The sequence below is a fragment of the Anomaloglossus baeobatrachus genome, chromosome 3 (assembly GCF_048569485.1).
Source record: "Anomaloglossus baeobatrachus isolate aAnoBae1 chromosome 3, aAnoBae1.hap1, whole genome shotgun sequence".
Taxonomy (NCBI): domain Eukaryota; kingdom Metazoa; phylum Chordata; class Amphibia; order Anura; family Aromobatidae; genus Anomaloglossus; species Anomaloglossus baeobatrachus.
This window is the reverse complement of record NC_134355.1, coordinates 78,756,631-78,778,840: the sequence shown is the minus strand read 5'-3', so window position 1 is coordinate 78,778,840 and position 22,210 is coordinate 78,756,631. Positions and strand designations below refer to the sequence as shown.

General features: G+C 47.8%; 1 protein-coding gene across 1 annotated transcript in view; it reads right to left on the bottom strand.

The window, feature by feature from the left end:
• APLF (aprataxin and PNKP like factor) overlaps nucleotides 1-22,210 on the bottom strand; it is a 292,482-nt gene that overhangs the window by 139,630 nt on the left and 130,642 nt on the right. The window contains exon 5 of the mRNA XM_075339273.1: nucleotides 16,442-16,565. Coding sequence (XP_075195388.1) covers nucleotides 16,442-16,565 — 124 coding nt within the window. The remainder of the gene's footprint in view (nucleotides 1-16,441; nucleotides 16,566-22,210) is intronic.

Genomic DNA, 22,210 nt, shown 5'->3' with positions numbered 1-22,210 from the left:
TTCGCTTTAATGGAGGCAGGGTTTTTGGTGAATAACTGTAAAGTGCGGGGTTAAAATTTCCACTCAAAACATAGCCTATAATGCTCTCGGGGTCCAGTAGTGCGAGTGTGCAAAATTTTGTGGCTGTAGCTGCAACGGTGCAGATGCCAATCCCGGACATACACACATACATACACACACATATACACACATTAAGCTTTATATATTAGATGTCCAATAAAATTTATTAGTTTTACTATGTGTGTGCCGGAGCTATGCCGTAAAGATTTCGCTAGGTACTCATGCTTTATTAACTTCTTATCAACGTGTTACATTGTACAAGTTCGGATGATATTTTTCAGGATGCGTGCAATGCTGAAAGACACATGTAAAACTCAAGGCCCGTATACATATTCGATAGCCGTCAACCTAATTATCATATAACCGCCAACTATCTCTTTTGACCCCCCCATACACAGGATCACTCAACTTGGCTGAGCGCTCCAGTGTTCTCTAGGAGAATGCCGCTATCAGACTGCTCTGGCAGAAGATTATCATTCATAAAACAAAAGAACTGACCACTGGAAATGCAACAGGTCAGATCCTTTTCTCCCCCTGACGACATCTGTTGGGGAGAGTAAGGCCTTGTGCACACACACTGCGTTTTTTGATCTTTTCTTTTCAAAATCTGCACCAAAATTTGCAAGCCTCTCCTGTAGCCAGCAAAGTCTGAGATTTCTGAAACCCTGTGCCAACGCTGCATTTTTTTCCCTGGCAGATTTTAATGCAGAAAAAAATCTGCAGCATCTCAATTATTGGTCCAGATTTGCAGCAGTGCCATTACCACTACCACTGCTGTTCCAGCACCTCATGGTCCTCTATTAGCAGGCGTCCTCTCCTTTCCTTCCTTGTCTCTGTGTATACTCACCACATCACCACCATCCTGATACCGCATACTGCTGAATGTGATGCCCTCCACTTACTCTCTACCCTGACGGCTGTCCTTGTGACCCGTGTGCCCCTGCATCTCTATTATAAGCAACTACCTTGAGAAAGGTCTGATAAACCGAAACGTTGGTTTGTTGCTTTGTGTCAGGGTTCACATTTTTGCACTGTTGTCGGTTGTAAATAAAAACACATGCATCCAAATTCTCCTCTCTTTCCTTATTGAGTGCTCGGGTTACTTTGCTATTTGTCATTAATATATTACCCGCCAGCACCTAGATTAAGAGCAGTTTAAGCCAGACTTTTTCTTCTTTATTATATTGGACTTTACAGTCTAGTCCGCCCATCACTATTTTTCACCAATTGAATAAAAAAAAAAAAATCAAAAAACGTATTTTCAAAAACGCATGGTAAACGCTTGAGTTTTTGGATGCGTTTTAGTGACCAACATGCTTCATGTTTTCTGACCACAGGGTGCAGTTTTGTGGTCACCACAAAGAGGCAGAGTGCGGACATAGCCCAATGATATTAATTTGATTTATTCATCACTAGAGCGTCTTACAATGTTATTTTAAACATTTGACACCGGGTGGGGAAACCAAATAATGAAGACAGAAGGAGGAGAGACACAATCCAGATCACAAAGAGCTTAAGAAACCTGCATCCAAAAGTGGACCTGGGAGCGTTTCTAGAAGCTCATGAGTGCAAGTTGTATCAGTCCAACAAATATAAATAAAATCATGCTACATAGTTGTGTGTGTCACTGTGTCTGTTATCTTTTGTTCTGTGCTTCAAAGCCCATAAGACCCCACAAGTCCTAAAAGGGGTTCAAAACAATGACCATACATAAGAGGATCTTAAAATGGAATAAATATGAGCCCTGTACGCCAGAACATGCGGCTGTGTGAACAGATATCACATTTGTGCAGGACTATACATTAGGAACAGTCCCATCACAAAAATACCAGTTCAAGCCTAACTGGTGCCCCCCGAGGACATAACAGGGAGCCATGAGACTTCATGTAATATCTAGAGAAGGCTGAACATTGTCTCTGGAGGCTCAAAACCACAAGAAGCGCAGAGATCAAGAATAATCTCTCAGGAAATTTCCAAGGAGCCTGGCCTCAAACCGTCTCTGTAAATCTTATTACACCGTGTGAGTGACAGCTTATACTGGGGTCTTCTGTAAATGTATAGATAAGGAATCCTGATTTAATACAGGTCAGTGAGTGATTCAGGCATCTGTACTGATAACATTTGCCCCTGCCAGCCTTAAGAAAAAAAAAAAAAATCTCTGAATGTAAAATATATGGACCTAAACAGTTGTCCATTATATACAGTATGGCGAGTACCACTTACCTTTTCTCATGACTATGTATTGCTGATCTTTTCCATTCATTGGATGTTAAGCAGAGCACCACCATACACTTTGGATTTTGGCATTGTTACAAGCAATATTCGACGTCTTGCCATTATTAAGGGTCTGTGTGCACGTTGCGCTTTTTTTCTTGCTTTTTAAACTGTACTGTGTCAATGACAGAATGCATGCGTTTTGCTTCCCCAGCAAATTCTATGAGAAATCAGAATTTCCATGCGCACGTTGCTTTATTTAGGCATTTTGTTTGACAAAATAGTTTACTAAAAAAAAAATCAGCATGTCACTTTATTGCGTTTTGGTTGCATTTTACACCCATTGACTTCTCAATCTCAAAACGCCCTGTTTACGTGGAAAAAACACATCACAAACCCATCGAAAACGCATGCGTTTTTACCGCTTTTTTTTTGTCAAACGCAATGTTTACATTTGTCAAAACGATGCAGATTGTCAAGCCAGAACGCAGACGTGCGGACATAGCCTAATGATGGTGCCAACAGGTTATTTTTTTTTTCATTTCTGCCCAAGTCCTCAGTGCTAACCACTGAGTACAACTGCTCAGTAGTCAGCACCGTAGCCTTGAATCGATGGGGCTCAAATCCCACAAAGGACAGCGTCTGCAAGGAATTTGTATGTTCTCGCTGTGTCTGGGCAGTTGCAGGACTTCCTTTATTCATCTTTATGGAATCTATGAAGTAGTCAAGAAGCCATGCTCTGTGTTTTCCACAAGAAACTAGCTCATGCTTATCTGTATTCATTTCTGCCTGGATGCAGTCTAAAGGCCACTTTACCCACAGCGATGTCGCTGCTGATCGCACCCGCCCCCGTAGTTTGTGCGTCACGGGCAAATCACTGCCCGTGGCACACAATATCGTTAGTCACCGTTACACATACTTACCTGCCTAGCGACGTCGCTGTGGCCGGTGAACCGCCTCCCTTCTAAGGGGGCAGTTCATTCGGCACCACTAAGCCAAAAATCCCGCCCACCTCTTTCCTTCCTCATTGCGGGTGGCGCAGGTAACGTGATTCCTCATACCTGAGGTGTCACACGTAGCGATGTGTGCTGCTGCAGGAACGACGAATAACCTGTGTCCTGCAACAGCAACGATAATCGGGAAAGGAACGACGCGTCAACGATCAGGTGAGTCATTTTGATCGTTAACGGTCATTCGTGCGTTTCACACGCAACGATGTAGCTAACGAGGCCGGATGTGCATCACAAATTCCGAGACCCCACCTAGTTAGCGATGTTGTTGCGTGTAAAGCGGCCTCGCATATCTGACATTCACAATCATGACTAAAACGCATTAGCTTCATGTCTGTCCATTAGGGTTTTGAGTTCGGGTCATGAGATGCACAGCCAGTCTGCTCTCAGGCATAATTCACGGTCCAACTAATAAGATGCAGTATTTTTTATCCTGATTCACAACAAGTACACTTCATATCCAAATAGAGGCAGATGATACCTATATGAGGACACCCATGTCAAAAGCGGGGTCCTCAGACTCCCATGTCCCCTGCTGTGTGATCTCAAAAGGCAAAGAAAACATACAAGTATAAAGAGAAACAATGGAGTAAGGGCTTTACAGCACTACACCGTGTATGACCATAGCATTACTACCAACATCAGAAATCCACAGATTTTGCACATTTCTGGGGAGAATGTGTACAGTGTAATCCCATTACTCATCTGCTAATAACACACAGTTCTCCAGAGATCCCTAGAGCCTATTTCTCTCCTTTATGTTACATTATTATTTTTAACTATATCTCGTCGTGTTCCTGAAAGAACTCCCTCACGGTGGATGTGTCAATGAGGATTAGGTTTGTGATTATCCAGATTCACTGTGGGGTATTTTGGGTTGTTTTTTTACATAAGATTCTGTTCAATTTTTGTGTTTTGTAAACTTTATTACAAAAAGTACAAACTCAATTTATGATTAAGTCCTCAAGAGCTGATCTCAGGGTGACAGGGGTGAGAACATTCATACAATAAAGACCAAGTATCAAAAAGGACAGTTGCACTCTGTAGTGCTAAGACATGTGATCGTATAGACATGTATTACGAATATGCAAAAACTTGCAAAAAAGGACATTTTTGTGTACTCACCGTAAAATGTCTTTCTTGGAGCCTTTCATTGGGGGACACAGACAGTGGGTTATATGGTGTCTCCAGGGGAGGCGTGACACTAGGTTTGAAAAAAAGAGTTAGCTCCTCCCCCCCACAGCATATAACCCCGGCTAGGCAGGAAACTAGCTCAGTTTGGTGTAAAAGCAGTAGGAGAAGGACAACCAAAACCACAAGGGTGGGAGCTGTGTCCCCCAATGAAAGGCTCCAAGAAAGCCATTTTACGGTGAGTACACAAAAATGTCCTTTCCTTTCTCGCCTTTTCATTGGGGGACACAGACAGTGGGACGTCCCAAAGCAGTCCCTGGGTGGGAACTGAACTATTAACAGTGTAGATCATCAGCCTAAGAGCTGACTAACAACTGCAGGGAACACATATCAACACTGTCAACAAATCGAGCAGTGGCCACTTATAAATGGGCCACTGCCGCCTGAAGGACTTGTCTTCCAAGAGCAGCATCCGCGGATGCATGCGTATGCACTCTGTAGAATTTTGTAAACGTGTGCACACTGGAGCAGGTAGCGGCCTTGCAAAGTTGGGCCGCCGAAGCCTGATGGCAGATAGCCCAGGAGGCACCTACTGCTCGTGTAGAGTGGGCCTGCACAGATTGAGGAGGAACAACACCTCGTGTTTTGTAAGATTCACACATGGCAGTCCTTATCCATCGAGAAATCGTGGATTTGGAAGCCCGCTCACCCTTTTTGTGTCCTTCTGAGAGGACGAAAAGGGCATCAGACTTGCGCAACGGCGCTGTTCTGGAGATGTAGATCCGCAGAGCCCTGACAAGATCGAGAGTGTAAAGGGCTTTCTCAAAGGAGTGGACCGGGGCCGGGCAGAATGACGGCAACACAATGTCCTCGTTCAGGTGGAAAGAGGATACGATCTTCGGAAGGAAGGCGGGGAAAGGCCGAAGGACCACCTTATCATGATGGAATATCAGGTAAGGTGAGTGACAGGACAGAGCTGCCAGTTCGGACACTCGCCTGATAGAGGTAATAGCGACTAAAAAGGCAACTTTCCAAGACAGCCGTTGAAGAGAGATTTCTCTCAAAGGTTTGAAAGGAGGAAGCTGAAGTGTTCCGAGAACCAAATTCAGATCCCAGGGATCTAAGGGGTGACGATAAGGGGGGACCAAATGCGCCACCCCTTGAAGGAAGGTACGGACCTGAGGGCGAGAAGCCAGCTGCTTCTGGAAAAAAATTGACAAGGCAGAAACTTGTCCTTTAAGGGTATTGAGAGCAAGACCCGAGTCCATACAGTCTTGCAAAAAGGCAAGAACATTAGGGATTGAAAAGGTCAGGGGCGACCGATTATGACGGTCACACTAGGACTGAACTACCCTGGAAGAAAGATGAGACTTGGCTAGAATCAAGGATTCAAGCGCCACGCCGTCAAATGCAGCTGTGCTGTATTCTGGTTGAATATTGGACCTTGCGACAGAAGATCCGGGCGGTCGGGAAGACTCCAGGGAGTGTCGCCGAGAAGGTGGAGGAGCTCTGGAAACCAGGCTCTTCTGGGCCAGTCCGGGGCCACGAGGATCACCGGGATTCCCTCCGCTTTGATTTTCTTGATTACTCTCGGAATGAGAGGGAACGGAAGGAAAACGTATGGCAGGCGAAACTGCGACCACGGGAGGACTAGAGCGTCGGAGCCGAGCGCTAGCAGGTCTCTCGACCGGGATACGAAGGGATGTACTTTGGCGTTTAGCCGAGACGCCATGAGGTCCACATCTTGGAGCCCCCAACGAAGAGTGATCTGATGGAACACCTCGTCGTGGAGGGACCATTCCCCTGCCGCTAGACCTTGCCTGCTGAGAAAGTCTGCGGCCCAGTTGTCTATCCCCGGAATATGGACAGCTGAAATAATGGGAATGTGCATCTCTGCCCAAAGAAGAATCCTGGAGACTTCTTTCATCGCTGCCCTGCTGCGAGTTCCTCCCTGACGGTTGACGTAAGCCACAACCGTGGCATTGTCTGACTGGATCCGAACCGGGAGGCCCAGAAGAAAGGGTTGAAAGGTCTGAAGGGCCAGAAATATGGCCCTGATCTCCAGAACGTTGATATGAAGGGATCGCTCGGGGGGAGACCAGCGTCCGTGAGCAGTGTGGTGGAGACACACCGCCCCCCAGCCTAACAGGCTGGCATCTGTCATGACTACGTGCCAGTGGACAGGGCGGAAGGACTTCCCCTGAGATAGGTATGAGACCTGAGTCCACCAGACGAGGGAGCTGAGGGCAGTCCGAGATAAGCGGACTGACCGGTCTAGAGAGGCTGGATTCTTGTCCCAAGAGGACAGAAGATCCAGTTGTAGAGGGCGCAAATGGAATTGGGCAAATGACACGGCTTCCATGACTGCTACCATCTTGTCTAACACTCTCATCCCACTCCGGAGGGATGGGTAACGGCGGGAGCGGAGGGATTGGGCGGCCCGGATCAGGGAAGACCTCTTGTATTCTGGAAGAAAAACCCCGGGCCTGAACCGTGTCTATCAGCATACCTAAAAAGGTGATGCGCTGATGAGGAATGAGGGATGACTTGTTGAGTTAAGAAGCCACCCTAGCCTTGAGAGCGTGTCTGGGTAAATTTGCACGCTTTCTGAGCAAACTTGAGGAGAGCTCCCCTTGACAAGTAGGTCGTCCAAATAGGGAACGACCAGAACGCCTCTGGGGTGTAAAATGGACATGACGGCCGCCATGACCTTTGTGAAGACCCGAGGCGCAGTAGCCAGTCCAAAGGGAAGGGCCCTGAATTGGAAATGACGGTGTCCTACGGCAAAACGTAGGAACCGTTGATGCGATACACATATGGGAATGTGTAAATAAGCATCTTGAATGTCTATGGAAGCTAGGAATTCTCCCGGTTCCATAGCAGCTAGTACGGCTCACAATGATTCCATTCGGTAGGTCCGAATCCGCACGGACCTGTTTAGCCTTTTGAGGTCCAGGATAGGACGGACAGAGCCATCTTTTTTGGGGACGACAAAGAGGTTTGAATAGTAACCTTTGCCGCGCTGTTCCAGGGGCACTGGAATGATAACGTTTGCTTTCTATAAAGAGGCTATGGCCTGAAATAAGGCCTGGCTTTGCGTTGTGGACTTTGGAAGCCGAGAACGCAGAAACCTATTGGCCGGTAGGGAATGGAAATCGATCTTGTAACCTGAGGTGACGATTTCTCGAACCCAAGCATCGTGAGTATGCTCTAGCCAGATATCCCGAAAAAGCAGAAGCCGCCCTCCAACAGGAGTCTGCTCTGAGGGGTACCTGGCGTCATGCTGAAGGGGCCTTCGCGGGGCGAGGTCCCTTGGGTTTAGATTGCATGGAGTGGGAACGCCTGGAAGAGTCCCTTGAGGGACCGGATCCCTGATCTGAGCGTTGCGACGACCCCTGTGATGGTTTTTGGTTAGAATGGTACTTTTACCACCCGTCGTCTCAGATATAAGCTTGCCCAGGGATTCTCCAAACAGACGAAGACCCTGGAAGGGGAGTGTGGACAGGGATTTCTTGGAGGCACTGTCCGCGTTCCATATCTTTAGCCACAGGACTCTGCAGGCAAAAACAGCGTTGGCTGCCGTTAGGGCTGACAAACTAGCTGCATCTAAGGAGCCGTGAAGCAAGTAATTAGAGGCTAGAGAGAACAAATCAAGGATCTCAAGAGCCTCTGAAGGAATATTGCAAGAGCGAAGCAACTTGCGTAAGTTCCTACTCCACACACTCATAGCTCTCGCCACCCATGTCAAGGCAAACAGGGGGCGCAGAGAGGAGCTGGAAGCCTGGAAAATAGATTTGACCGCAGCATCAATTGCGCGGTCAGACGAGTCCTTGAGAGACGCGGTGTCTGAGACAGACATAACCGTGTGTTTAGCCAGCCAGGATACTGGCGGATCCACAACGGGGGGTACTGACCAGAGCTTAACCAGTTCCGATGGAAAGGGATAAGCGAATGAAGAGGAGGATTTTTTTATTAAACCTCCTATCAGGGTGATCCCACCGTTTAGATATGATTTGATGAAAAATCGGATCCTGGGCAACGGACTTAGGAGGCTTCTTGGCCCGCTTGATTGCCGACTGAGAAGTCGGGTCCGAAGGCTGATCAGAAATCGACAGTGATTGACAGCCGAAATTAATGTGTCTTCCATATGTCTAGACTCAGAAGGGACATCTGAATCAGAGTCAGAGTCTTGGGAATCGTGACTACTAAAGGTCACGGAGCCTGAGTCAGACTGATCATCGTCCGAGTCGGACGAGACGTAACGGTCGCAATGGCGCTTTTTGGAGACAGCCTTTTTACGTACTGGGAACGAGACACCAGACGAAGGCGGACTCCCCTGGGGGAGCTGAGCCGGGGGGAGGCTGTGAGAGCCTGTGGAAGGCTGGGATATCTGAGCGGCCAGGTCATCTAACCTCTTAGACATTAGAAGAGCCCAGGCAGGAATAACGTCATCAGACTGGGGTACTGCCTGGATAGTGGCCGCAGCCAAATCCACAGACTGCACGACCTCCTGGTCCGGCAGCGGAGGCTGTTGTGACACGGTAGTAGGGGCATCGCAGCCCCGGCATAGTGGATAGCTTCGGCCATTACAAAAACGAGCGTCCACAGGTGATACAAGCATAGTACAGGTCCATAGAGGATGGACCTGGGAAGCTTTATCACCCTTGCGGTTACGCATGTCAGCAACAGTTCCACAATAAGTACAGTGAGCCTCTAGCAGTATTATAAAGGGACTGCTGTGGGTGAGGAGCTGCTAGCAGTATTATAAATGACTGCTATGCAGAGCCGGTGTATACCGAGTAAAGTAGCACACCCTGTCAAACAGTCGGTATATACCTACAGGCACAGTTAGTATATACTGCTAAAAGCTGATATACACCGCCAGCCAGCAGACACACACACACCGCTAGAAAGACAGTGATATACCACTGAGCAGAGCGGTATATAGTGCTGCAGAATCGCAGAGCCAAGGAGGCGATCTCACCCGTGTCTGCTCCCCACATGTAATGGCGTCCAGTGTTCTCTGGCAGCATGGAGGGGAGAGACGGCCCACTAGAGGGAGCGGCTTCTGGAGCAGTGGAGGGGGCGTTGCTAGAATGCAGGCCGACACCGGGAGCTAAATTTATGATGCTTCCCCGGGATCACGGCCTGCATCGCCCCACCGGCGCCTTTCCAGGCGGCGGTTTGAATGCAGGGGACTGACTCGTCGTCTCCCTACCTGCTCTTGCTCCGTCTGAAGACGCGTCGGTCCTGGGATGTGGGGATCTCGGGGACGCATCTTCGGCTCAAGGCTAGCAGGTGCTCGGCTCTGCTTAGCCCTCTGGAGCCACCTCTGTGAGGTGCTTCCAGGGAGCCTGGAGGGGTACGCAGACCTGACCACTTGGGCGCGAGGGAAGACTGACGGCTTGTGCACGCCAGGTTTCCTCTGCCCGTACATGGAGGGAACGGGGGTGGCAAGGCACCCTGGTATTGCCCCTATCAAAAATAGAATGAATAAGAAAAGAAAAACAAAATAAAAAAGTAAAAATAAGCTGGCCTGAGGCACCTCTGGTGGAGCTCAGTACAGACATGTCAGCCTCCCTGCTGACACTAGGAAAAACTGAGCTAGTTCCCGCCTAGCTGGGGTTATATGCTGTGGGAGGAGGAGCTAACTTTTTTCAAACCTAGTGTCAAGCCTCCCCTGGAGACACCATATAACCCACTGTCTGTGTCCCCCAATGAAAAGGTGAGAAAGGAATTGAGATAATTAGCACACAAAAATGGCCAGTTTTATGTGAGCCCAACAGCCTAAAAAGCAAGGCAACCTCTTTTTGTTGGGTCCCTACCAAACTAATGCGTCTCTTTGGGTTAAAAGTAAACCTACAATTTATGGGAGGATAGGAACCTGCAAATGGCCAGTCTTGCTGTTGGCTGTTGGAGTCGCATAAGAATGACCATTTGTGTGTGTTAAGTTTCTCAAATTTTTGCATGTTTTTCAGAGCAGTATTGCATGTCTATATCCCCATATTCATTGTTACACATATCTTAGCGTTAGAGTGCAACTGTGTCTTTTTTTTTTTTTTACTAGGTTTCATGTTCATTGCACCTGTTCACATTAGAAAGGTAGGATATGCCACCAGTCTTTTTCTTAGTTTACAGGGTGATGCCTTCTGATTGAGCTCTCCTGCTCTTCAGCCTTAGGCGATATTAATTCTCCATTTGCAGGGTTTTTTAACCCAAAGAGGCAGTAGTTTGATAGGGATCTAGGTCACCTTGACGTTGGTTGTTGGGCTCACATGAAACTGGCCATTTTTGTGTGCCAAGTATCTCCATTTTTGCAGGTTTTTCATAGCAGTAATGCATGTTTATATTCAAATATATTAAAGACCTTTACATGGGCAGGTACAGTGCAGAGACACGGCCAGGTGCGGCGCAGGGACACTGGCAGGTGTGGCGCAGGGACTTCTCTGAACAGGAAAGTCCATCACAAAAGAGGCATTGGCACAAATTACATCTATCAGTCTGTGTAAAGGTGACACTACCAGCTTTAACAATTTAGACAATGACATTTTTCCTATAATTCTTTGAAAAGCTTTTCAGGCTTTGTGCAATTATATAGGAGCTATGGGTGAACTGATATTTTCAAGCCAAGCCATAGGTTAATAACTGAACTTGGCCTAGAGATTAAAAAGAATGTCACTAGCCTTCACAACACAAAATGCAATCAATATTATAAAGACCTGATGAGGCTGGTGTATTGTAAAAATCATTGTATAAGGGTACGTGCACTTGTTGTGTATCTTCAGCAGAAATGTCTGCACCAAAATTGCAGTTCTTGACAAGATAAACATTGTAAAATATGTGCATTTTTGGATGCATTTTTTTTCCCCATTCATTTGAATTAGTGTAAAATGCAGCAAAATAAGCTGAAAGAACTGACATGCTGCAGACATGAAACTGCTTCAAATCTGCAAGGAAAAAGTGTTTTTTTTGGTGCAGCTTTTTGGTGCAGAAATTTCTGCTGCAAATAAGGAGTGCACATACCATAATCATTTCAAGCAATCCTGGTTTCGCCTAATAAAGTGCTTGGAAAGCCATTCTGATATATATTATAAAATTTAAAATCTATATGTACCGGCCCCGTGTCAGCGGCCGAACCGCTCGGATCTGAAGCCGCGGTGGCTCGAGGGGTTTCCAGACCCGAGAGGGAGGGGGGGGGGCAGGGGGGGGACGCGTAAACACTCGAAGTGAAAAGGGGGATATGTACAGGGGATTTGGAAGTTCGTGACACCACCAACGGTGCATAGTAATATGGAGTACCACCGCTGCTGTTGGGGCGCCCGGTGGCGGTGATATGGCAGCAGGGTGTTTAACCCCTCCATGAGTAGGGGGTTGTGCCCCGGGGCCCAGTGACTGTAGCAAAGGGGAGCCGTTGGAAAGGAAAGGGTTTCTGCATACTCACTCAGTCCAAGAATACTGACACTGACAGCTTGTAAACCAGAATCCTGAGCACCGCTGCAGCAAGGAGGGAGCACGCCTTGATCCGTGCCCTTGGTGTTGCTTGTTAGCCTGTGGCCTTTTCTGTGGCTCCTTCTTCACTGTTTAGACCTTGTAGTGTGGAACTAGTTGGGTCCCGCTCACCCGTATGGCTGAGCTTGCTCTCAGGGTTCACGCTTGGGATTTGAGGGACTGTGTTTTGGGAAAACTCCTATCCCATCGGTGCGCTAGCACCCCGATTTTGGAGCGGGTGAGAGATGAATTCTGAAGACTTCACCCCCGTCGTGTAAATTACCAGGACGCTTGAAGCTGCTTCCCGGCCTAGGGTCTGCGTACCAGTCGTGTCCTGGCCCCTGCCCGGATATGGCTCAAGGCCACCGGCTGCCCTCCTCGGCAGATCTGTGCCGCTAGACATGATCCCCTGCGACCGGGGTTCCAGCTCCTACCAGGCCCAGACAAACGTCTGCCACCTAGTACTCAGGAGCCCAGCTCCTGACCTCCTCTCTCTTCTCCTCACACTTCACTTCCCTCTCCTCTTCTCCAACTGACACTTTCTCACTCTTCCCTATTAACCCCCCAAGTGGGCGGCCCTATTCCCTTAAGGCCCCCCAATGGTGTGTCTGGTGGGTGTGGTGCAAAGTGTTTCTAGAATTTTGACTGGCTCTGATCTTAGCAACACCAAAGAACAAGGATCCGTAACCAACGAGGATGCAGATACTGTGCAAAAGGGCAGATTGCACAATACCCTGTGACGACCTGATAGTCCAAAGCGTCACATTCCCCCTTGGTTAAACGTAGCTCGTCTCCGAGCTACAGGACACCAGAGGTTTATTTTGTTTCAACTGCAGAAAAAGGGAAAAGTAAAAATTGTAAACATTTATTAACAGGTTCGTCCCACACAGGGGAGGTGCTTTACTTAAACGTTAGTAACTGTTAGGAGTTAATCATCCAATTGTGGGACGCTACCGGTTTAATTGGTAACGAAGGCTCAACCTACTCCGTTGCAGCCCCTTCCTGTGACAGTCCAGTCCCAAGGTCACGGATGCAGCAACCCGCTACCCAAACAACCTGACCCCCTGGAGACCTATCCGCGGGTCCGTGACCAGGTTAAGGTCCCAGGTGTTGTCTTTACATGACTCTGGTTGGCACAGGAGGTGCAACTATTTATAATACACAAGTTTGTGTTGGTCACGCCAGGCCTGTGACCATGGTCCATGTTTACTTATATATGCCTATAAAATATAACAGAGTCCATGTACCGGTTGTACACACTGAAAAGGAATTTAGTTGTTAAATCAGGTAACTTCTTCGTTCATTCTCAATTATTCACTCTTTCATTGGCTGTTATCTATATGAAAAATAAACTGTGAAAAACAATAAACAAAAAACACCGATACCTAACAGTTCTATGGCATCGTAAAACAACTGACATTGAAAAATGTTATAATGACCCAGCTCCGCTGCCATCACTGCAACAGGCAGTCGGGGTCGACTTTCGCCAGCGGCCCCTCCAGGGTACAGAGCTGCATCGGGCTGCAATTCTGTGGGTCCCGGACACAGGCGGTGCTTTCACTCACGAGCTACTGAGCGGCAATTCTTTTCCGGCGCCGCTCCATGGCTAGCGCTTTTGTACGGAATCGCAGTAGCCGTAGCCCGTGCATCTCCCCATCGCAGGGGTCGGTGTTAGGTTGGTTGCGCTTTGGTTTCTGGCGCTGGCGGTAAGTAAACTCCTGCGGCCCAAACAGCCGTCGGGACGCCGCATGGTAGCGGAACTGATGGTTCTGCAGGCTCCGCTTCCGCAGCTGTAAGTAAAAAGACAGACTGCTCCGAAGTCGGGGTTGCAGGGTCCGGGTGCTCCGCCTCTGAGGACGGGCCCGTTGAGGTGGCCGGGTCTGGTCTGGCCGGTGTCTGGATGACCGCTGCAGTGACTGGAGTTTGGGTCATAGTCGGAATCTCCGCAGCTGGAGCTTCTTGTAGAGGCACCGAAGGTTCAGCTGCCGGGGTTGGTGTGGGCAGCTCGGCGTCCGCCGAGGACAATGTAGGTAACAGTGGAGTGCTCACCGCGAGCGGGGGCGGTCCGGATCCCTCAGCCGCTGTGGCCAGATTTGGGCAATCAGTAGGGACTGCGTAACCGCTTACCCTCTCTTCACGTGGGATTTCAATCTCACGGGCTCGCACCGCCATCCCCAGGCTCCGCATCTCTTCCCTCCAGTGGTTCAGTATAAACAGGAACTGCGTCCGCATTCTCCTGCACAGCTGCTCAGTTTCCTCCTCAATCCATGTCGCGGTCCCGGGAACAGCACTCTCCGGTGACCAGTCTCGTTCCGCCATCTTGACACTGCGTCTTCCAGGAACGTTATGGCAGAGTCCTGGTGTCCCTGTTTCACTTCCGCTGGGATTATATTCCGGCACGTCCCCTCGGTCTTTTCTCAGCACTCTTTCGTGCGCTGTGGCCCTCTGGGAACCTCCGGTTCTGGCCTCACACGCTAGACGAAGGGCGGGGCTTAGGCTTTACACGCTTTCTTGGAGAAGACAGAATTTTGGCGCGAAAAGTTGGCGGACAATGGCGGAATTGGTGGGAAAAGGACTCTTGACTTGCGGTTTTCGGCTTTCAAGGCGCACGTCACCCAGGTAAGTGGGTTCTGCTCGTATCCTGTTCGTGATGGCAGGTTTTTCGAGGTGTACCGCCCCTGCGTCAGCGGCCGAGCCGCTCGGATCCGGAGCCATGGTGGCTCGAGGGGTCTTCAGGCCCGAGAGGGGGGGGGGGGTCGCGTGCACACTCAAAGTGAAAAGGGGGATATGTACAGGGGATTTGGAAATTCGTGACGCCACCCATGGTGCGTGGTAATATGGAGTACCACCGCTGCTGCTGGGGCGCCCGGTGGCGGTGATATGGCAGCAAGGTGTTTAACCCCTCCGTGGGTAGGGGGTTGTGTCCCGGGGCCCAGTGACTGTAGCAAAGGGGTGCCGTTGGAAAGGGTTTCTGCATACTCACTCAGTCCAAGAATACGGTCACCGACAGTTTGTAAACCAGAATTCTGAGCACCGCTGCAACAAGGAGGGAGCACGCCTGGATCCGTGCCCTTGGTGTTGCTTGTTAGCCTGTGGCCTTTTCCGTGGCACCTTCTTGACTGTTTAGACCTTGTAGTGTGGAACTAGTCAGGTCCCACTCACCCGTATGGCTAACTGAGTGAGCTTGCTCTCAGGGTTCACGCTTTGGATTTGAGGGACTGTGTTTTGGGAAAAGTCCTATCCCATCGGTGCGCTAGCACCCAGATTTTGGAGCGGGTGAGGGATGAATCCTGAAGACTTCACCCTCGTCGGGTAAATTACCAGGACGCTTGAAGCTACTTCCCGGCATAGGGTCCGCGTACCCAGCCGTGCCCTGGCCCCTGCCCGGAGATGGCTCAAGGCCACCGGCTGCCCTCCTCGGCAGATCTGTGCCCCTTGACATGATCCCCTGCGACCGGGGTTCCAGCTCCTACCAGGCCCAGACCAACGTCTGCCACCTAGTACTCAAGGAGCCCTGCTCCTGACCTCCTCTCTCTTCTCCTCACACTTCACTTCCCTCTCCTCTTCTCCAACTGACACTTTTTCACTCTCCCCTACCAACCCTCCAAGTGGGCGGCCCTATAACCTTAAGGCCCCCCAATGGTGTGTCTAGTGGGTGGGGTGCAAAGTGTTTCTAGGATTTTGACTGGCTCTGAACACTGAACCTGGCCAAATCAGGTCCCTGGTGGCCCTTCCTCTAACCTGCTTCCCATGAGTGCCAGGTTTCTCCCTATACACACACATAGATAGAGGCCTATCAGTCAACAGAAGCAGGAATAAGCCATGAAGGATCTACCTGAAACTATTCATCCCTGTTTGTCAAAGTATTATTTTTTGGGGGGAAACGTCAGAGCATTTCAGAGTAAATCATACATGTTTGCAATCATTTAGTCAGTGGCTGATTCATGCTGTCCGTGGTTTGGGCGGCAACAATCAGCAGACAGGTTCCCTTTAATACATCCACATGCTTTTTGAGTAGTTATTGCTCTGAAAAATAATGAAATGTTTTTGTGATTTGCTGTTCTCGTATACAGCAGCATGTTTCTACCCAGACTGTTCCCAATTCTCCTTAAATCTTGTAGAGTAGCACACAGCTATTGTTAACAGTCAATATCAGCTATACATTAGAGAGAAAACACATCTGCAATGGTCTTGTATTGGCAGTCAGTGAGGGGTTTCAGCTGTTGAAACTCCATAATGTCATATTTATCACGTTTGCACTAGACCGAGGATAAATATTTTCTGCTACAATACGCATATAAAGCTCATGATATGTTCCAGAAGTAATGGATGTGCGGTACGAGCGGCCGCTGTATACTGTATGGGACTACAACAATTCCTAGAAGCAGACAAAACAGAGGAAGCCATTAATGCCGGCACTCTATAATGTGTGCCGAGTACATACGTAATTACAGAGAATCCACCATGTGCTGATTACCAGGAAAACCACGATAAGTGCATGAACGTGTGAATTATTCAAGCACCAGAAATAAACCTACCTGCTGTAATAACAGGGGTTGGAAGAGCCTGAACTGGGAGATCTCCCAGCAACATCCAGTTTGGAAGCACACGTTTCCTAGCTGCAGGTTTTGCAGCATCACCTTCAGAGCTGACAGCGGAGGGCTGAAATACAGAAATGTAACGGATAAGACATTGAGAAAACAATTAGATGGAAAACCAACACAAATCCTGAGCAGTCTGTCCTCACATCCATCCAATGGATTCTATACAGATTGCATGGATATCGGCCAGACCAGAAGATGTTTCCATGAGTTTCAAATGGAACATGAACAAACTTTCTAATATATTTTAATTATGAAATCAGATTTTAGAACGGGGCCGAGTTCTACTTTAGGCTTTGTGTGCACTAGAAATGTGAAGTTTCTCAAGAAAATTTCTTGAGAAACTTCTGGGAGTGGAAGATTTCCGGACCTCCGGAAAAAATCCGCACCAAATCCACGGTAAATCCGCATGCGGATTTGCCGCGATTTTCCCGCAGGTTGTTCCCTGCGGATTTTGCAGGCTGTACTGCAGAAATCCGCAGGTACCTGTGGAAAATAATTGACATGCTCATTTTCTCAAGAAATTTTCTCAAGAAAATCTTCTCAAGGAAATTTCTTGAGAAAAATCCGCAGCGTGCACACAGCTATTTTTTTTTTCATAGGATTTGCTGGGAAATGTCTGCACAAAGATTGCAGACATTTCTCAAGAAATTTCCGCAGCAAATCCGCGGGTAAAACGGCCTAGTGCGCACATAGCCTTAAAGGCCCGTCACACACAACGAGATCGCTAATGAGATTGTTGCTGTGCCACAGTTTCTGTGACGCAGCAGCGAGCTCGCCAGAGATCTCGTTATGTGTGACAACTACCAGCGATCAGGCCCCTGCTGTGAGGTCGCCGGTTGTTGCAGAATGGTCCGGACCATTTTCTTCTAAGGCGATGTCCTGCTGGGCAGGACCCATCTCTGTGTTTCACACTGTGTGACAAGGTCCCAATGACCGCCAAGATCATATACAGGTCGCTACTGCGACCTGTATCGTTCCTGCATCGTTTGTAAGGTCTGACTGTGTGACATCTCACCAGCGACCTCCCAGCGACTTACCAGCGATCCCTATCAGGTTGTATCATTGTCGGGATCACTGGTAAGTCGTTGTGTGTGACTGGGCCTTTAGGCTGTAAATGAAAAAGTGTCAGGGATCTCCCATCCCTTCTGTGTCGGGATGTGATGAAAGGATTTTGGCTCAATTCATTAGCTAAGCCAGCTTGTTCCTCTGCCACAGAATCAGCAGTTAAAAGATTAGTGTTAGGCTAGTTTCACACTTGCGTTGAACGGTATCCGTTACATTGCGTTGTGTAACGGATGCAACGGATGTGTTGCATATAGTGGCACAACGGATGCAACGGATGCTGCAAAACAACGCAATTCGTTTTGATTTTTTTTTTTTATTTTTTTTTTTAGTTTTACCAGCGGCAGACTATTGTGAACGATCAGCTGATCGCTCCCAGTAGCCGGCCGCCGGGTGATCAGCTGATCGCTCCCAGTAGCCGGCCGCCGGGTGATCAGCTGATCGCTCCCTGCAGCCGGCCGCCGGGTGATCAGCTGATCGCTCCCTGCAGCCAGCCGCCGGGTGATCAGCTGATCGCTCCCTGCAGCCAGCCGCCGGGTGATCAGCTGATCGCTCCCAGTAGCCGGCCGCCGGGTGATCAGCTGATCGCTCCCTGCAGCCGGCCGCCGGGTGATAAGCTGAGCGCTGTAACTTGCCGGCGGCCGGGCATGCCCGTGGCCGGTCGCTCAGCTGAGCGCTGTTGCTTGTCGACGGCCGGGCGCTCAGCTGAACGTTCGGCCACCGCGAGCCAAAATAAAGTTTGATTTAAAAAAAAAAAAAAAAAAAAAAAAGAAGAAGAGCATGTGCAGTGAAATCCAGAGGATTCCGCTGCTCAATATAACGTTACATGCTGCGTTCCTCCCGCTGGGCGGAAGCAACGGAGCGTCGCCCAGCGGAAGCAACGCAGGTCCTTTTGGTACAATCAGTCTCCCATACAAGTCTATGGGAAACAGCAGAATCCGTTAACGGATTCCGCTGTTTTCCAAAAGGGCGGATTGTAACGGAAGGAAATAAACGCAAGTGTGAAAGTACCCTTAAAGGGAACCTGTCACCAGATTTGGCAACTAAGCTGCAGCCACCACCAGTGGGCTCTTATATACAGCAATCTAACATGCTGTATATAAGAGCCCAGGCCCTGTGTAGAATGTAAAAATCACTTTAAAATACTCACCTAAGGGTCGGTGCGGTGCAGACTGGTCAAATGAGTGTCTGCGTTACCGGCGCCTCCTCTTTGGCCATCTTTGTCCTCCTTCATTTGAAGCCTGGGTGCATGACGTGTCCTACGTAATCCACACAAGCAGACACTGGGGTCCTGTGCAGGCACAGGGGAGATCAAAGTATTGTAGTGCACCTACACAGGACCTCAATGCCAGCCTGTGTGCATAACATAGGACATGTCATGCACCCAAGCTTCAGAAGAAGGAGGACAAATATGGCCAAAAGAGGAGGCGCCAGTACTAGAGAACGGAGACACCCATCCGAGCAGTCTGCACCACAACACCATTCAGGTGAGTATTATGAAGTGATTTTTACATTCTACACAGCGGTCTGGGCTGTTATATACAGCATGTTAGAATGCTGCATATAAGAGCTCACTGGTGGTGACCACAGCTTATAGGCCCCAAATCTGGTGACAGGTTCCCTTTAAAATTATGACTAATGGGATTTTAACCCCCCCCCTTCCCCCAAAAAAAAAATTAAAAGGAGGAGACAAATTAAAAAAAATAAGAAAAAGAGATACTAATCCTCAGAGATTCCACAGGTCCTGTTACTTCACTTATCCGATCTCATCCGCCACACCACAAATGGCCAACAAACCCACCTGTTGATCACTGATTGAGGTGGGCTAATTGGCCAAGTGGTCATTTTCAGCCATGTTTGCAAATTGCTACTTAGTTTTACTTAGGCCACTTTAACACAGTCATGTCGTGCAGACCATATGCAGAGCACTATGCAAAAATTGGCGTGAACTTGACAGCTTTGTATATGCCTACGAGTCTGTCAAGTTCACAAAACCCACAACCTTCCCGTCCATAGCGGTCCATATTAAGAGCACAAAACCACAAAGCACAGGATGTAGGAAATAGAATTAATGAAATCAATAAATGGTCGTCCTAACACACAATTGACAAAGCGACTGTCAAGTGAACTGCAGCATTAAGCAAACCGGGTTCACTTTTTTTTCCCCACTATGGTTAGACATGATGCATCTGTGGCGCCGTCTGCCTAGCCGCCACAGATAATAACTGAATGTGTATTTCCATCTGTATAACATGTATTGTTAGCCTTAATGATTTATGGTTTTCTCAGCTGCTTACCACAACACACACATTTGGCTACACTCCCTTACTAGGGCTGTTCTCTTGATATAAAACCAACGCTTGAGTGTGAGCCCTAGGAGGAGGAGCTTTGTTCTGAGGAAAATCCAGTCAGAGCCAGTGTGAGGTGAAGAGAGGAGTGTAATATGGAGACGGTCCTGACCTGAGGTAACTGCTTAAACCTCTGGAGGTCCAGCTACACACTTGGCAGGGTATCAGTCCCTAGGTCACCTGGACTTCCAAGGTCAGTGGCAACCTGAGAGACTGCCATTAGCCTTTTTTTTATCAGGAGCAGTGAATTTCCTGGGAGCACAGTGGCATGTTTGAGTCTGGAAACTTCAGGAAGAAATAGTGAGTTTTTCTTCAGGATTCCCATCGCCTGCTAATCAAAAGGGATTAAAGATCCAGATTGGACTGGTCTTGGAAATCCCAGGATACCAAGATACCTATTCCCAGGTAGGGAAATAGTAGCAGAGGAAGAGTAGACTATCACCATACAGCAGAGAAGCCAGCTTTCATCAGGGCAGGAAGTACCTCCATCATTGGATGCTGTGATAAACAGATTGGAGCGCTCAAGTAAAAAGGTAAAAGCTCCCTGTCCTGTCTCTGGGTGAATAATTCTCTGCTGCACCATCCCTACCTCAACATCCCCCAGGACCCAGCCCTAGTTGGGGGATGAGGAGACAACCCTCTGGCACTGTGCATCACCACCTAACTCCTGGGGACCTCCAGCAATACCGGCCATACCACAACCGAATATCCCAACTGGCATCAAACTCTATTTTTTTTAATTTAGTTATTTTATTATTTTCTTCCTCGCTTTTTAAATATTTTTAACTCCCATTACAAAAGCCTGTCGCTCGCGCCCGGTAAGGCCATACCGCCACTCGCAGCCACCACCGTAACATCAGAGGTCTACCGGTGGCAGCACACATCTGCAAGGACTGGTAAATAGAGAATGTGGCTGTTAGAATTTTCAACTCCAGAATGGCTCCACCAGCCGAGCAGAGCTTTTTCAGTCTTGTTCTTCATCACAAACCAAAAAGGCCAAGCATTGTCCTCAGATCTGCTAGACCACCACATTGAGATAGGAAATTGGTCTCATTTTCCTTAACAGAGAGCGATGAAATAAACTAAAATACTATAAAAAAAAAAGGAAATTGCCATTCTTTGTAAATGCAAAGTAGTTCTACATATACAGCATATATCAAATTTAACTTTGTGCTTCAGATCCTCACCAATTTCAAGAGCTGAAAATACCCAAATTATATTGAGAATATGTTCCAGCATGCGCTGACGCATTTCACGGTTCTGCGCGTTGTTCATCATTGATCAATATTCACAGCCTCCTACTAGGACTCAGTGCAATGAGGCTTGTAACGTGAGAGGATGGTCGCCCACTGTGCACATCCTCGTCGCTCCAAATATAGCACCACTCACAGTAGGTGACAAGGTCAAATAAAAAAAAGAAATTCATTTTTCCAATAAAATTTTGAGTATGGAAGAGTGAAGGGTTCATAAAATAAAAGAGGTTATCGCTCTCTATTAGCAATGTTAATTTTTGGGGTGAAATAGAATTGAATTGTTTAATGTCATCAAACTATCAATAGTAATTTAGATGGGGTTTTTTTGCAGTAACATTAAGCATTTTTCACTATGTGGCATAAATAATATTCATTCCTATATTCTACGTGCACATTGCATTGGAAAGAAAATATAGAGTTTAAGAATCACAAGTATTTTTCTTTATAGTTTTTCTTCCATGAGAAGAAATAGAAGCATTTGGAGGTAAATTTAAATTTTTAAACAATTTTCTGTTTTTTAATTTTTGCATTTTACATTATTTACGGTTTGGTATAAATAACTTGTGACGCCGCCTTCCTGTGTCCCCCACCCGGTAAGCTACATTCAGCCTTTTAGACAAACCGTAAGACTACAGCACAGACCCACATTTAAACATTAAAAATAATTTTCTCTTATTTTCCTCCTCTTAATTTGGGGTGCATCTTATGGTCCGGTGCGTCTTATAGTCCGAAAAATAATATTTCCTTGCACCCTTAAGTGCTTTTCACATGGTATTAAAGGGTATTTAGCCTGGTTTAACCTAATATTTATTTATTTAATTTAAAAAAAAAAAAAAACAAATAAAAAAAAAAACGTTGGGTCCCCCCTATCAATTATCTAGATCAACATGATGAATGATCACGTTCCTGATGTCACCGCTCATCAGTGTCCCGAGGCTCGCGGTGCGCAGTATGAACCGGGACTGGCTGCTGCTCGGCCTTGTTCCAAGGCTCCATAATCGAGGGAAGCGCTGGACTACGTCAGAGCTGGCAACTTTCCT